At 42.3% G+C, this 18,086-nt stretch overlaps 1 protein-coding gene across 3 annotated transcripts in view; it reads left to right on the top strand.

Annotated features, from left to right (window-relative positions):
• OTUD7A (OTU deubiquitinase 7A) overlaps positions 1–18,086 on the top strand; it is a 408,641-nt gene that overhangs the window by 287,549 nt on the left and 103,006 nt on the right. For all 3 annotated transcript variants that reach the window (XM_073618877.1, XM_073618876.1, XM_073618878.1), the window contains 2 exons: positions 3,417–3,599; positions 9,099–9,317. In XM_073618877.1, the coding sequence (XP_073474978.1) occupies positions 3,417–3,599; positions 9,099–9,317 (402 nt within the window). The remainder of the gene's footprint in view (positions 1–3,416; positions 3,600–9,098; positions 9,318–18,086) is intronic.

Below are 18,086 nucleotides of genomic sequence, written 5' to 3'. Positions count from 1 at the left end.
TACATTTACTTCTGAGACACTCTGACTCTCTAACATTTACATGCATCTAGGCGTGCCAAGCATTTTTCTGCCCAAAAGCTCCTCAGGTGGTGTTGATAAGTCAAAAGATGGGCATCTTAGCGAACGCAATATACAGGGATATGGAAAATGATAGAGACATAAATACATGCACACTTATACACCCACACAGGTTGAACTGGATAGACTAATTTCTATATTCAACCTTTCCAACTATGTAATGACGCCCTGCCACCATACCGGTTCCACTCTGGGGTTTGGTGTTTCCCATCTGCTTCAGAAGTCCCAAAGAGAAAGCTCTCACAGTTCAGCAAATTTACCTCTCCGATAGCTGTCTGTTTCTGACCACAGTAGTGAGCAGTAATGGTGCACGATTCAGCGCATCGCACACAGCTCCCTTGTTGATTGTTTTTGTACAAACTTTATTTGGGGCTGACATCCACTGCCCCATAGAGATCAAGGGGTGGTCCGATCGGGTCCGCTGGTGTGAAAGGGGCCTGATTGCTACTTGTTGTTAGAAAAATTTCTGTCTGTTTATGATCAGCTTTATTAGCACAGCCATTTATATAAACACTGCTCATGAAAGACTGGGGGGTGATTCAGTAGAGCATTTGCAACATTTTATTGGCGTTATGGCTGTATTAAAAGTGTTGGGCCAAAATTATGAAAGCTGTGTAACAATTTGTTAGATATGTCTAATGCTTGTGACAAATCCCAGTAGTTCTTTTGTGTAATACTTTTACATTCAGGCCCTAGTTGTGAAAATTCAGTAGGAGAATCCACCATATCAGTGATAAGAAAAGTGAAGGTAAATAAGACTCTTCCATGTTGGAATACAATTTGTCACGTGTAAGTATTGTGTCCGTGACAAAATTCTGTCTGTGGCATTTTTTCACCATAATTTTACAGTATACACCTTATCGACCTTTACGTGAATCTAATTGCACCATTTGTTGCAAGGATAGGAGGCAGGAGGAGGCAAGGACACTGATTATCATGTCTGGTCTTTACTAGGGATGAACAAAGGTTTGGTCCGAACTTGGGTTCACACTTAAAGCAAAACTATAGGCAAAACTTTTCTTTTCATTTTGGATAGGTAGAGGAGGGTTAAAATCCCTGTTAGTTTTTTTATTTTGCCATTGAAAGCAACAGTACACTGATCTTCCCAGTGAATGGCTGTGCAGGGAGGGCGTTTGCCCTGTGTCCCATTGAGGAGATTTACCTTCATTTTCTGTCCCATAGGCAAAACAGGAAGTGAGGGGAAATTCCTGCAAATTCAGAGTATTCCTGAGGGACCCCAGGTCACCAGAACTAGTGTCTCCATTGGAAGATTTCCCCTCTGTCTGCTTCCCCCCTCCGGTACCACATTTGGTTAGTACCTTTTAGGGGGGAGGGGGGAACGGCTACCTGTTTTTGACAGGTGCTCTTCCCCACTTCCGGGAGACTGTGCTGTAGCGCCATCCCTCGGAAGTTCAGCCCCTCTCCTCCTTCCTCTGCTGCCAGGCCAGTTAGAAAGCATAACGCGCTTCGCACATGTACAGTAGGGGACCAGAAAGGCTTCACTGCCAGTTTCTCTGAATGCTAAATGGAGGCAGGAGCACCCGACAGCCGATCTGAAAATAGGCTGGGGTGCCGACTTCACCGGCTCCCTGGACATGTAAGTTTCCATATATTAAAAGTCAGCAGCTACATTATTTGTAGCTGCTGACTTTTATATATTTTTTTCCGCAGGCGGAACTCCTCTTTAAGCAAGAAAGAAACTGTCACTAGCACCTACCCACTACTGCCCAATCATCTGCAACCAGGGCTCTTACTCAAAGGGGTGGGAATGCCCATGACATCATTGACTTGGTATGGTCACGTGGCCATTTTGGGTCAGTGTCATTATATATATACAAAATTAGGTCAATGATGTTACAAGCATCCCTGTCCTTTTTTGTATGTGCAGATGTGGAGCATAGAATGCTCTGGCCGTAGTTGAATAAAGTATATGTGAACCATTACCTTGTAAAACAAACCATTCAGTTTAAAATAGAAATGCAAGACAAAACATTGTGTATTTACTGTATATACATGTATACACACAATTATAAATACCTTTTTATTCCTATAATCTCTGTTCTCAGCTGCATTAGGGGCTTAGAGAGGTGTTGGTGGAGAAGCAACAGAACACTGATCTTCCCAGTGAATAGCTGTGCAGGGGTGGGGTGTCAGCACAAGTCTTACCGTTGGAGGACAGGCAGGCTGTTCTCTCAGTACACCCCAGAAATCTGACCACACTGGGATGGATATGCTCTCAGGCCTATCGTGGTCAGTTTGAAATAGCAAAGCTGGGGACTGGCAGGATCACCAGGTATTTCACCCAATTGAAGCAATACAAAGAGAACAAGATACTTTTGTATTACTAAACCCACAAAAGTAAAAATAAGTCTGTATATGCAGTAAAGCATGCTTGTTACATAGTAGGTGAGGTTGAAAAAAGACACAAGTCCATCAAGTCCAACCTATGTGTGTGATTATATGTCAGTATTACATTGTATATCCCTGTATGTTGCGGTCGTTCAGGTGCTTATCTAATAGTTTCTTGAAACTATCAATGCCCCCCTCTGAGACCACCTTGTTATACTTGTTATACTGCTTGTTATACTCACTGTGGAACCTAAGGGGTTAATCTTCTGCATTGTGTGAAAAGGCTGTTTGATCCTGTCTTCTCTGATCCACCCCTTCTTCCACTGACTCCAAAACAGGTCTGGATAAGACAGAGTTAGTGGAGTCAGGCTGCACATGCTCAGTTTGATGTGTATTGCTAGAGAATTTTTTATTCTTGGGAGAGTGCATGTGATCAGCACAGGGCCAATCAGCACTGTCCAGATAGAGGGTCAGGGGTCCTGGATCCTAATAGGACAGCTCAGTGCAGTATGAAAACTCCTCCTACAAGCTTTAACCAGACACTGATAGAAGTCACAGGACTGCTATATGCTGCTGATGAGAAAAGGTATTTAGTAGTTTATATTTACTAAGATAATCGCGTTTCCATGTTCTGTGTACTGTTGGAGACCAGATATAGTGAATGCAGGGTCCTGGGTTTAGTAACACTTTAACACACGTACATGGTACGACGGGGACAAATCAGGAATATGAAAGGTTGGGGTAACATATTCTTAAGGTGTCAGTGGGCGGGAGTGACTGATTTCTTTTAGGTCCAGACCAAACATGTGCTTGTCACTAGTCTTTACAACCCATATAAATGCTAAATTATTTCTTTGCTTGTGAAATATTGTACTAATGCTATTACAATGAAAATGAATAAAGGCCACAAGCTGTCTCTTTAACTGCTGCCCATGTTGTCACTTGCTGTATAGTTGTTAATCAGCTTGTCGAACGTTTCTGCTTGTCAGGAAAGAACTGGGACCTCACAGCTGCTCTAAGTGACTATGAACAACTACGGCAGGTGCACACAGCAAATTTGCCTCAAGTGTTTAATGAAGGCAAATACTATAAGCAGCAGGACAGAGAAATCACCCAGCATATCAACAAGATCGACAGACCCAACCTCCAAAGACAGGATGAAATTGCTCAAGGTACAGTGGCTTTTTTAAAGTAATTTATGGTGATCACACAGAGGATTGTATATTTAGCATTCTGTTTACTTTGCTACCTATTAAAGGGAACTGGTTAGGGTGGATATATGGAAGCTGTCCTTGACAACATTTTTTATCACTTTATATACAGGTTAGGTGTTCCGACTTCCCTGGCTGCCTGCTTGTTCCAAGCCTGGGGATCACTAAATAGTGAAGTAAGGATATGAGTAACAAGATCGAGTTTACAATTTCCATTTTTCCATCTTGACAAGCTTCTTTTATGCTTTTATAAGATCTGCGCTACCCAAGACATTTCAATATACATTTACATATACATTAAAGAGAGCCTGATGCTATAAAGGAATTAGAGATAGGGGGGGATTTTGTTTGTCTTTTAACCACTTAGGCCCCTTTCACACGTGCGGACCGTATGTCCGTATTTCATCCATCTGTTTTCGGATGAAATACGGACATACATGCATCCCTATGGGTTAGCGGGTGTCAGCGGATGAACATCCGCTGACACCCGATATCATTCGGCCCCGCTATTGTCCGATTCTGCAGACGGAGGAAAATCCTATTTTTCTATCCATCTGCAGAGCGGATCGGATAAACACGGGCAGGCGGTCCGTGTTCATCCAATCCCCCATAGGGAAGAGCGGAGATCTGACAGGGCGGTCCCTGCACAGTGTGCAGGGACCGCCCTGTCATCTGCCAACTCAGCGGGTATCAACGGAGCAATCCCGCTGAGCAAGCGGATGTTCATGGGTCGGATCAACACGGATCCGCACGTGTGAAAGGGGCCTTAAGGTCAGCAGGATCTAATAATGTGAAATATGATATTAGGCTGAGAAAATAGATACCTAACATGTCACACTTTAAAATTGCGCACACTTTTGGAATGGTGCCAAACTTTGGTACTTAAAAATCTCCATAGGTGACGCTTTAAAAATGTTTTTAGGTTACCTGTTTACGTTACAGAGGAAGTCTTAGGCTAGAATTATTGCACTCGCTCTAATGTTCGCAACGATACCTCACATGTGTGGTTTAAATGCTGTTTATATGCAGGGATGACGTATGTATGTGTTCGCTTCTGCTTGTGAGCACGCAGGGACAGGGGCGCTTTCATTTTTTTTTTTTTTTATTGTTTAATTTTATTTTTAATTTCATTTTTTTACACTTTCCCTTTAAAAAAAAAAATTGTGATCACTTTTATTCCTATTACAAGGAATGTAAAAATCCCTTGTAATAGGAATAGTGCATGACAGCTGCTCTTTAGACCCCACATCTCTCCTCTAGGCTGGAAAGCCTGCGATCAAAAAAAAAAAACAAAACGATTTCCAGCTTAAAACAGGGCAGTGTTCATCTGCTGAGGCCGGAAGTGACTAGCCAGTAGAAGCATCCGAGGGCGGCGGGAGGGCCGCCTGTAAAGACAATCAAGCCGCTATGATTGTTTTTACTTTACAGGGAATCGCCAACAGAAAAAAATGTATACACCTGCAGGCATCATTCAGATATACCCACTTATAGTCCAGGACGTCATATGACGGCCTTGGGAGGGAAGTGGTTAATACTTTTATTTTTATATTTTTTAGCTGTAAGGTTATGTGTTTTAAGACTTAAAAAAAAAGAGTGTGCCAGATTGTCGGGATCACCTGAAAAAAAATATATTTATATTTTAAATCACAATTCGCTTACAGTCATCAATGTGCAATGGACCTGCAACAAGTCCATAGGAATTTTCATGTAAGAGTAAGTAACAGGCATATTGTGCATTGATGTTTGTAAATCTTGATTTTTATTGTAGTGCATCTAGAAATATTTGTTGGTGTGTACTGAAGTGATATCTTACGCAATTCAATGCATTCTGTTCTTTGTTTTTTAAAACTTTGTTTAAATGGTTTTCAACAATACAGAGCTTGCAAGTAGCTGCCAGGGCAAAGGGTGAGCTGATCTTTTAACTGATAAGTATGTTTAAAGTGGTTCTAAAAATGTAAGGTTTTTTTTAAATGAATGCATTCTTTGCATTAAGGTGAAAAACCTTCTGTGCTGCAGCTTCGCCCTAGACCCCCCATTTTCCTTAGCTGAGCCCATCCAATCCAGCGATGTGCACAAGCGCAGTGGCTCCTGCCACTGTCTCTTTCCTCATTGGACAGATTGATAGCAGCGGGAGCGATAGGCTCCCGCTGCTGTCAATCAAATCCAATGACACGGGTGCAATGATGCAGCAGCTGGACTTGGGAGCGAGCACACACCAGTGCCCCCAGGGAAAATTGGCTTTCACTGGGGGCACCCGATGAAGAGGAGGGTCCTGGAGTGCCGGTGGGGGACCCCAGACGAAGAGGATCACAGAGCAGCTAAGTATAGGCATGTTTGTTATCTTTTTTTTAAAAAATAAACAAAGCTCTCCCTAGCCTTTTTATTTACTGACCTCAATAGCTCAAGCTGCATTTTTAAACACAAAATGAATAACACACAGTGTTACACAGTTGCCTATCCCTTATCAATCCTTTAGATGAGGATCTGGAAATCTTTGTCATGTATTCAGTTTTTATTTGTAAAATAACAGAATAAAATGTGTTAAAAAAAAAAAAAAAAGTCGTAAAAAATAAAATGTCATTTATTGGTTGATGGCAGCATTCTTTTGCTTTAAAATAGAAGTATGGCCAAAGCTTTTTTGGTCATACTTCTCACGTGTGTCACAGGAGTTCACTTGTGTTCTTTGTGTCCCAAAATCAGTTAACATCACAGAGCCGGTCCAGACTCTAAAAGGATCCCAACTTTAATGTCAGGATCTACCCAGACAACTGACTGACAGCTGCCTCAGCCTCTCGGCACGCTGCTCCTGCCCTCTCCACACCCTGGCGCCTCAGTGAGCGCTGAAGGAGCAGGGAGCTGGTGATTAACAGTCCCTATTTAGAGCAGTTGCAACTGGTCCTCAATTTTTTTGAGAGGGGCGGCAAACAACCAACCCCCATCCCCCCCCACCAGGTCCACACCTACCCCATCCAAGTCGCAGGTGGCTTCCCTGCCTTCTCCTCCCGGCCAATCCGGTCTTAAGACCCGCTTCCTGTCCTGATTGGTCTGGAGGAGAAGCAGGAAGACAATAGCAAATGTTGATTCGCTAATTTCACAAGTGGGTGGGCACAGTGCGCCCCAGGCCCAACCTTTTTGAAGCCAATTAGAGCCTCAGGGCTCTAATCATGTGCTTCAAAAAAAAAAAAAAGCTTGTAGGAATGTATGCGTCCGGCGCCCCGCATGGAGATTAGGGGCCTGCGCCCCTTATGGACCAGCCGTCACTGATTTAGAGTGGACCAAGAACTGAGCAATTAGCAGTCATTGGATTGCTCAGTTCTCAGTGTTAGAGCCGATGGGACAATTGCAGCATTACACCGATACTGTAGCCATATAGGTGAGTACTGTATGTGTGTCTCTTGACCGCTTTAGAACCGCTGAAAAGATATTTCCACTTTTTTTTTTTACACTGAATAATGTGGATTGCATCACAAAGGTGTATGAAATGTATTTATTTTATTATAGGTACTTCCCCACCCTGCATGTAAACCTCCCTTGATCAGTCCCTCCCAGTACTCGTCCCAAGATAATCCTTATCAAGGATGGGAAGGAACAGTCCTCCAGTGGGAGCTGGGACATTCCCACCCACAAAAAGCCCCCTATCCTCCCTGTAAAGCCACCTATAGTACCAGCCCAATTTCTGCCCACAGAGGCCTTGGTGAGTCCAGCACCTCACCTTAAAACCTCGGTGGGTGAATGAGGTGCTAGAAAAAAGATGCAGGGCCAATGCTGGCAGAACTCGTCCCTAGCAAAGATACCATAAATCCACTCATAAGCACTGCACCAATAACCATCTACAGAAGTGTGCCCTGAAGCAATCATAAATAGTCATAACTCAGTGTCTCTGACCCAATTAGGGTCTGTTGATTTTGACAGAGTCTGGGGGTCAAGAAAAGATGCTGTAAAGAGCCGTGGCTCTTGCTTCTGTGTGGCAGTCAATGGAAATGATTACTGCTAGGGGAGGAGGTGATTCACCCAAGCGGAGTATGCTGCAGCTGCCAGATATGGAAATGGAAAAGCACATCAGACATACTCATGGCAACATTCCTATAATCTGGGCTGTGAAAGATCATATGGACTCCCAGAAGGTGGCTCTGGTCTGGCCTGCTACAGAGGGGGTTCCCATACCATGTGGGTAACCATTCCCCTACACAATCATGCAGCCAAAATGACCTATACAAAGTACGGTGGGGGTCTCTTGTACTCACTGCCCTTGGTTCAGCAATCTGCCTTCCTCCTGTAGGGATGTCAGCGTGCACGCTTTTCCTCTTGTAGTGCGGGTCGCACACAGCATGCAGGGACTCCACACCCAGGTCAGAAACAGACAAGTACTATGGCAGCTCCAGCTGGCGTCACACTCGGTATCCACTCGGTTAGAGCTCCGGAAAGTCAGGTGTTGGATGATTGATCCTGATAGGGCATGCTGTGGCTCAGGGAGTCGGGGGCTCGTCCCTACGTCAACATGTTTCGTTCCACCCACCGAAACTTTGTCAGGACAGTTCGTCAGAACAATCTAAGACCCCTAACTCACATATATTCTATAGATATATATATATATATATATATATATATATATATATATATATACACACAGTAAGCAGGTTTTTAGAAAGTAAAAAAAAAAATGAGTGGAGGACGGTAAGAGTCCTCTATAAAAATTCATGAAATAGCGTTTTCAGTTTGTGGTGCTCAGAAACAGTTTAGTTCAGCTTTAAAGAGGTTCTAAAGCCTCAAGGTTTTTCACCTTAATTCATTCTATGCATTAAAGTGAAAAACCACTGCTGTCAATTAAATCCTGTGACGCGGGGGGTGAGGCCGAGTCCCACTGCCTGTGCCAATGGATTCAGCAGCAAGACCCAGGAGCGAGCCCACATAGGTACACCCAGGCAAAGCAGCTTTCCCTGGGCCGCCAGTGAGGAGGAGGGGCCTGGAGCACCGGCAGGGGACCCCAGGAGAAGAGGATTGGGGCTGCGCTGTCCAAAACGATTGCACAGAGCAGGTAAGTATAGACATGTTTGTTATTTTTATTTAAAAAAATCGAAGGTTTACAACCACTTTGAATCCAGGTTCTGAATGGTCATATGACATTGAGTCCTTCGTCTTCTTCTCCAGTGAAATCAGTGGGTGGTCATTATTCCTGCACAGAGCTGCACTCGTGTAATGACATGTGAGCACCATTCTTTGTAGCAGGACTGTGGGCTCACAGGAAGTGGGTTAAATAACACCGGGTGTAATTCAACGTGGAAAAGGAGCGCCATCTAGTCCATGAACGGACATCACGGATTGAAAATTATGCTTGCAGCAAAAGCTGTGTCTTTTTTTTCTTAAGTGCCGGGCAATATATTTACAATATTTTTTTGTTATGAAGTGGATTATGGCTTTTAATAAGTTCTGTGTTTTTCCTTTTCTGTTTCTTGCATGTAGAAAAAAGACTGTCGAGAGGCATATCTCATGCCAGTTCAGCCATTGTGTCCCTGGCTCGTCTGCATGTGGCCAATGAATGCAGCAGTGATCCCTTTCCCCTAGAGATGCCCATTTATACATTCCAGCTTCCAGACCTCAGTGTTTACAGCGAGGACTTCAGAGTCTTTATAGAAAGAGATTTAATTGAACAGTCCACAATGGTGGCTTTGGAGCAGGCAGGTAAGCGGTTATATCCACTTCTCCTTGTGGAGGTATTCAGATTTTTATTATACACGAGAGTGAAATGTAATTCACTATGTTTAATATTTTATATTGCTGCAATTTGCAAAGAAAAACCTATATGTACAGTTTTGCTTCATTTTGATAATGTGCTGATTTTTTTCAGTTAAATAAAGATTTTAGGGAAGGGGAACAGACATTGTGTGTTTTATCAAAGACACAGTATTTATGTGTTTTGGTCTTAAAGAGAATATGTTTTTTTTCAATAATGTGAATGTACATTATGTAAAACTCTGAGTAAGGGCTCTTTCACATGGGGTGCTTTACTGCGGGCACTGTGCAGGTCATTGTTTTCCCAGCATGGGGATGCACAAGTGTTGTGGACATCCCCATGCCAGTGTCCCATTCATTTCTATTGCGACTGCACAGACACTATGTCCTAATATGACATGCGGGTGAGTGCGGGTCCCTGAACACACCCTGTATGCCGCATGTCATGTTAGGACACAGTGATTGTGTCTGTGCAACCGCGTGTCCCAATAGAAATGAATGGGACACTGACACAGGGATGCACACATTACTTGTGCATCCCTGTGCTGAGAAAGCACAGACCTGCACAGGGCCAGCAGTAAAGCACCCCATGTGAACGAGCCCTTACAGAGTTCTATATACTGTGCACAGTAAAGCATCCTAAATTGTCCACACTTTATAGTAAATGCTTGTAATAAGTAAATACATTATTTTAGTTATGAAGACATTAGCTCAATGTAAATCACTTTATCAATTCATATTAATTCATATTAATGTTTGAATGATATACAGTTAGGTCCTTATATATTTAGACACAGGCACAATTTTACATTTTTTCAGCTATTTACCAAAATATATTCAAGCTATAGTTATATAATGAATACGGGCTGAAAGTGCACACTCTCGGGTTTAATTTGATGGTATGTACATCCAAATCGGAGTAAAGCCCCTTTCACACAGGCTTTCTGATCAGGTCAGTTTTTTAGGCGGACCTGATCGGACGCTGCATTCACCCTCATGGGGCAGGGGATGTCAGCTGTGATATGTCCGCTGACATCCGCCGCTATCCGATCCGATCCTGCTTGCCAAATGCAGACGGATGGTGACCCTATTTTCCAGCTGTCTGGTGGATCAGATGAAAACGGACAGACGGTCTGTTTTCATCCGATCTCCCCATAGCAGAGAGCAGGACTCTTGACAGGTCCAAGTCAACACAGTAAAACATGGTGGAGGCAGTGTGATTGCATGGGCATGCATGGCTTCCAGTGGCACTGGGTCATTGGTGTTTATTGATGATGTGACAGAAGACAGAAGCAGCCGGATGACTTCTGCAGTGTTTAGAGATATACTGTCAGCCCAGATTCAGCCACATGCAGCAAAGTTGATTGGATGGCGCTTCACAGTACAGATGGACAATGATCCAAAACACACTGCAAAAACAACCCAGGAGTATTTAAAGGAAAATAAGTGGAATATTCTGCAATGGCCGAGTCAATCACCTGATCTTAACCCAACTGAGCACGCATTTCACTTGCTGAAGGCAAAACTAAAGGCAGAAAGACCCACAAACAAAGAACAACTAAAGACAGCTGCAGTTAGAGCCTGGCAAAGCATCAGAAAGCTGAAACCCAGTCTTTGGTAATGTCCATGGGTTCCAGACTTCAGGCAGTCATTGCCAGTAAAGGATTCTCAACAAAATAATAAAAATGAACATTTTATTTATGATTATATTCATTTTGTCCAATTACATTTGACCCCCTGAAAATGGGGGACTGTGTATAAAAATGGTTGCAGTTCCTAAAATTTGTACTTGATACAGTATCTCACAAAAGTGGGTACACCCCTCACATTTGTGTAAATATTTTATTATATCTTTTCATGTGACAATACTGAAATTACACTTTGCTACAATGTAAAGTAGTGAGTGTACAGCTTGTATAACAGTGTAAATTTGCTCCCCCCTCAAAATAACTCAACACACAGCCATTATTGTCTAAACTGCTGGCAACAAAAGTGAGTACACCCCTAAGTGAAAATGTCCAAATTGGGCCCAAATTGTTAATATTTTGTGTGGCCACCATTATTTTCCAGCACTGCCTTAACCCTCTTGGACATGGAGTTCACCAGAGCTTCACTTCTCTTCCACTCCTCCATGATGACATCACGGAGCTGGTAGATATTAGAGACCTTGCGCTCCTCCACCTTCCATTTGAGGATGCCCCACAGATGCTCAATAGGGTTTAGGTCTGGAGACTTGCTTGGCCAGTCCATCACCTTTACCCTCAGCTTCTTTAGCAAGGCAGTAGTTGTTTTGGAGGTGTGTTTGGGGTCGTTATCATGTTGGAACACTGCCCCGTGGCCCAGTGTCTGAAAGGAGGGGGATCATGCTCTGCTTCAGTATGTCACAGTACATGTTGGCATTCATGGTTCCCTCAATGAACTGTAGTTCCCCAGTGCCGGAAGCACTCATGTAGCCCCAGACCATGACACTCCCACCTCCATGCTTGACTATAGGCAAGACACACTTTTCTTTGTACTCCTCACCTGGTTGGCGCCACACACACTCGACACCATCTGAACCAAATAAGTTTATCTTGGTCTCATCAGACCACAGGACATGGTTCCAGTAATCCATGTCCTTAGTCTGCTTGTCTTCAGCAAACTGTTTGCGGGCATTCTTGTGCATTGTTAGAAGAGGCTTCCTTCTGGGACGACAGCCATGCAGACCAATTTGATGCAGTGTGCGGCATATGGTCTGAGCACTGACAGGCTGACCCCCCACCCCTTAAACCTCTGCAGCAATGCTGGAAGCACTCATACGTCTATTTCCCAAAGACAACTTCTGGATAGGATGCTGAGCATGTGCACTCAACTTCTTTGGTCGATCATGGCGAGGCCTGTTCTGAGTGGAACCTGAAATGTTAAACCGCTGTATGGTCTTGGCCACTGTGCTGTAGCTCAGTTTCAGGGTCTTGGCAATCTTCTTATAGCCTAGGCCATCTTTATGTAGAGCAACAATTCTTTTTTTCGGATACTCAGAGAGTTCTTTGCCATGACATGCCATGTTGAACTTCCAGTGACCAGTTTGAGAGAGTGAGAGCAATAACACCAAATTTACCACACCTGCTCCCCATTTACACCTGAGACCTTGTAACACTAACGAGTCACGTGACATCGGGGAGGGAAAATGGCTAATTGGGCCCAAGTTGGACATTTTCACTTAGGGGTGTACTCACTTTTGTTGCCAGAGGTTTAGACATTAATGGCTGTGTGTTGAGTTATTTTGAGGGGACAGAAAATTTACACTGTTATACAAGCTGTACACTCACTACTTTACATTGTAGCAAAGTGTAATTTCTTCAGTGTTGTTACATGAAAAGATATAATAACATATTTACAATAATGTGAGGGGTGTACTCACTTTTGTGAGGTACTGTATATATGTTCAACCTTTTGAATTAAAGCTGAAAGTCTGCACTTCAAATTAATTTGGATTGTTTGGTTTTAGTTTTATTCTTGTGGCATACAGAGCCAAAAGTAAGAAAATTGTGCCTGTGTCCAAATATATATGGACCTTAATGTATGTACATTGCATTTTTTTATTTTTTTTGCATTTTCTTTCACTCTTTCATTTTTCTACATAGTGGTTTTGCCTTTGCAATGCAAGTCAGGTGACTCACTAAAAATAATGCACTTCTTTAGTGACTGATCTCTTTTAGCAAGAGTTGTTCAGCTAGCCATACGTTAGTAAAATTTGTACAAACATTCATATGAAAATTCTCAGTACATTTTATCATTTGAAAGTACTTTAGAATTTCATCTGGTTTTTGGAACGAATTGACCTTATTGAGTGAAAAGCACATTTACTGTTAAAAATGATTTAATTCAAGAAAAAAAAATTCCTCCCACTCCTTTGAATTTTCTTGTCACTGCAGTTGAAAACAAATGTTAATTTGACCCCACTAACGATTAGAAAATCAAACTAATATTCTAAAAATGAAAAATGTTGGATGAAATTCTACTATTGTATAGCCAGCTCTAGGCAGAGTTGAATCTTTTAGGCAGTGACTGAGCTAAAAATCTCTTCATTAAAGCAGAACGTTGCTCAAAATGTTTTATTTTATTAGTACCTACTCCCACTTCCACAACCTCCATCCCTTGCCCCACCCTCTCCCCTCCCACTGCATCCTCTGACACATCATACACTATATTGTCAAAAGTATTGGGACGCCTGCCTTTACAGGCTCATGAACTTTAATGGCATCCCAGTCTTAGTCCATATGGTTCAATATTGGGTTGACCCACCCTTTGCATCTATAACAGTTTCAATTCTTCTGGGAAGGCTGTCCACAAGGTTTAGGAGTGTGTTTATGGGAATGTTTGACCATTCTTCCAGAAGCGCATATGTGAGGTCATGCACTGATGTTGGGCGAGAAGGCCTGGAGGATCCCAAGAAGGAACTTGACTGGCCTGCACAAAGTCCTGACTTCAACCCAATAGGACATCTTTTGGATGCATTAGAGCAGAGACTGCGAGCCAGGCCTTCTCATCCAACATCAGTGCCTGACCTCACAAATGTGCTACTGGAAGAATGGTCAAACATTCCCACAGACACACTTCTAAACCTTGTGGACAGCCTTCCCAGAAGAGTTGAAGCTGTTATAGCTGCAACAGGTGGACCAACTCAATATTGAACCCTACGGACTAAGACTGGGATGCCATCAAAGTTCATGTGCGTGTAAAGGTAGGTGTCCCAATACTTTTGACAATATAGGCTTTAGGACCATTTCCTGTGCACAAGATCATGCAAACACAGTGGGATGCTGGCTGTGGCTCCTCAGGAAGCCACAGCCAACTCCTGTATCCAAGATGGCAGAACTAGCTACTCAAAGACAGCGCTGGACTCTAGGCACCAGTAAGTGCCTAATATTTAAAAGTCAGTAGCTACAGTATTTGTAACTGCCAACTAAAATAAAAAAAACTAAAGTTCCTCTTTAAAAAGATTAGCAAAAATATGCAAGACTGAGCATGTGAAAACAACATGGAAAAAAATATGAAAAAAATGCAAAAAGAAATTGATACAACCTTACTGAAAATACAGTATACTTCCCCTTTTGAAAAAACAGCATTTCTCTACTTTGCTGCCATGGCATAGTATTATGTATGCAGCAGGACCTCCGAGAACTTTCTTCCCCAGGTTTTGTAATTGGCTCCCTGCTTAACCTAAAAATCTGCACAAAGCTTGAGGTAAAATGACATATAACCTGTTATTTGGACTACAGTATCTTTTGGTGACAAACCTCTCGCTTTGAACTTATTTTAAATAAATTCAAGGCTCTGTCAACCCAGTCCAACTGATATTTTAGTTTTTGGTAGGTTTCTGAAGCATTAAACCACCTAACAATTTCTTGGGGACTTCTTTGGTAAGGTCACTTTTGTGAGGTTCCTGGGTCTGCACACCTGCAATGGTCATTATGGAGGTGGAGGGGGTGCCACGTTCCTTGTTGGATTTGTGGGTATTATAGTGTACATAGAAGAATACAACATGAAGTGCTGGAAAGCCCATAGAAGAGGAGGAACGCCCAAATCTCAATAGCGCTGACAACATGCAATATGTCTCTTAATTTTGACATTGTACAGGATGCCAGGGATGGGTCCAGAAAGGGAGGTATGTTTCCTAGTTATTTGCTTGTGGTCCTTTTAAGAGGAACGATGAGATATTTTTGAGTACACAGGAGGTTCTCTCTCATGCAGGGTGAGGGATTCCGTTGTAGACCAGTTGGAGAGGAGAGGACTGATTTACAGTCCTGTCAGGATTGATTAGCTCTCACGATTACATGGACTTTGGTTCTGAAAGGGTTAACCTGGCTGCAGGGGAGGTCAGAAAACAGGAAAGGGTCAGCACCTATTTGTGAGGTAGAGTGAAGCAATTCACAGCTGTGAGAAACCATACAATGTCTTGTGACTAATTGTTTGCTGAGCTCCTGCATCCTTTCTTGTACCCTAAAGCAGAGGGGAACCTTACACCCAGGCGTGGGACTGGTATACTGGTGGGGAGCCACTGTATTATTTCAATATGCCAGAACTATGGACTGTTTATATTTACTTTGCTGAAGAAGAATGTTTTGTTTGCTCAGTTTTGAAAGAACAATAAAGTTCAACATACTTTTACAAACAGCTGGCTGGTGATCCCTGGCTCCCCATAGTACAATACATATAGTATTCACTACATACATTACAAGCAGTTAACATATAGTATAATTGTCAGCTAAATCCGTATGAAATATTGAGGGTGAATAATTATTAGTTGTATTTGATGTTTTCTATTGAAAAGTTGCATAGTAAGTTACAGTACATCTGAACATTCTATAAATACAGAATGGCTTTTATACAGTTGTGCTCAAAAGTTTGCATACCCTGGCAGAAATCATTACATTTTGGCATTGAGATTTAAAATATGATTTATCATGCCCAAAAACTTTTATTTAGGGATAGTGATCATATGAAGCCATTTATAGCATAGTTGTTTGGCTCCTTTTTAAATCATAATGATAACAGAAATCACCTAAAATGGTCCTGTTTAAAAGTTTACATACCCTGCAAATTTTTGCCTTGTTATAGACACGCACAGGTTAAAATGGCAAATAAAGGTTAATTTCCCACATCTGTGGCTTTTAAATTACAATTAGTGTCTGTGTATAGATAGTCAATGAGTTTGTTAGCTCTCACCTGGATGCACTGAGCAGGCTAGATACTGAGCCATGGGGAGCAGAAAAGAACTGTCAAAAGACCTGCGTAACAAGGTAATGGAACTTAAAGATGGAAAAAATATAAAAAGACATCCAAAGCATTGAATATGCCATTCTGTACTGTTAAATCACTTAATAACCAGTTGCCGACCATCCTGTTGTAGTTTTACTGCTACAAGGTGGGCGCTCTGTGCAGAATCACGTATATACAGTATACGTGATTCTGCGCTTCTGGGTAGGGGGCACTGCGCTTCTGCTGTGATTAGTCACAGCAGAAGCTGATCAGCGGGTGCCGGCCAATAGATGACTGCCGGGCCCCGCTGACCAGTGAGGAGACACACTGGATGGAGCTCAGTAAACATGTAAACAATGCAGAGCTCTGAACTGTTAGTGGGGATGTGCTGGATTTGGTTTCCCTGCAAAGCAGGGCTAAAATCCAGCACGTCGCTTAGTGAAATCACCATACTGTACACACAAAAACACTGGTTAGGCACACATTGAACACTTTGCTCACCGTTCTGTAGATGTTTAACCTCTTCCCTGCCAGTGTCATTAGTACCGTGATAGTGCATATGTTTAGCACTGATTATTGTATTAATGTCACTGGTCCCCAAAAGGTGTCTGTCAGTGTCAGATTGCAATATCGCGGTCCCGCTATAAGTCATTGATTACTAGTATAAAAAAAATTTCAGCATATATACCATAGTTTGTAGAATCTATAACTTTTATTTTTATTTTTTCCCAAAGATATGTAGCAGAAAACATATTGGCCTAAATTTATGAAGAAGTTTAATTTTTAAAATATTTTATTGGATATGTTTTATTTCAGAAAGTAAAACATTTTTTCCAAAATTGTCAGTATTTTCTTGTTTATAGCACAAAAAATAGAAAACCCAATGGTGATCAAATACCACCAAAAGAAAGCTCTATTTGTGGGGAAAAAAAACAAAACATAAATGTCGTTTGTGTAGAGCGTTGCATGACCATGCAATTGTCAAAGTAAGCATATAGCAAAAAATGTAGTTAAGAAGTGAAAAATTCAGAGATCTCTTGATTTCAACCAAGATCAGAAAAAAACCACAGGTAACCTCAGGAGAAATATAGGCTGCTCTGGAAAAAGACAGTGTGGTTGTTTCAAGGAGCACAATACTTGAACAAAAATGAGCTGCATGGTCAAGTTGCCAGAAAGAAGCCTTTACTGCACCAATACCACAAAAAAGTCCGGTTACAATATGCCTGACAACACCTTGTTACGCCTTACAGCTTCTGACACACCATAATCTGGAGGGATGAGACCAAAATAGAGCTTATGGTCACAACCATAAGTGCTAGGTTTGGAGAGGGGTCAACAAGGCCTATAGTGAATACCATCCCCACTGTGAAGCATGGTGGAGGCTCACTGGTGTTATGGGGTGTGTGAGCTCTAAAGGCACTGGGAATCTTGTGAAAATTGTTGCCAAGATGAATGCAGCATGTCATCATTAAATACTGGCAGACAATTGGCATTCTTCTGCACAAAAGCTATGCATGGGACACTCTTGAACTTTCCAGCTTGACAATGACCACAAAGGCCAAGTAGACCCTTTAGTTGTTACAGCAGAAAAAAGTGAAGGTCCTGGAGTGACCATCACAGTTTCCTGAACTTAATATCATCAAGCCACTCTGGGGAGATCTCAAATGTGGAGTTTATGTAACCCGACCAAAGACTTTGCATGACCTGGGGGCATTTTGCCAAGATGGGCAGCTATACCGCCTGCAAGAATTTGGGGCCTCATAGACATCTATTACAAAAGACTGCATGCTGTCATTGATGCTAAAGGGGGGCAATACACGGTATTAAGAACTTGGGGTATGCAGACTTTTGAACAGGGGTCATTTCATTTGTTTACTTGTTTCCAGGTTTTGTTTTATGATTGTGCCATTCTGTTATGACCTACAGCTACAGAATATGAATCCCATAAGAAATAAAAGAACTGTGTTTTGCCTGCTC

Source organism: Aquarana catesbeiana, linkage group LG03 (genome assembly GCF_042186555.1).
Source record: "Aquarana catesbeiana isolate 2022-GZ linkage group LG03, ASM4218655v1, whole genome shotgun sequence".
NCBI lineage: Eukaryota > Metazoa > Chordata > Amphibia > Anura > Ranidae > Aquarana > Aquarana catesbeiana.
The sequence above is the reverse complement of the archived record's forward strand: the minus strand, read 5'-3'. Positions and strand labels throughout refer to the sequence as shown.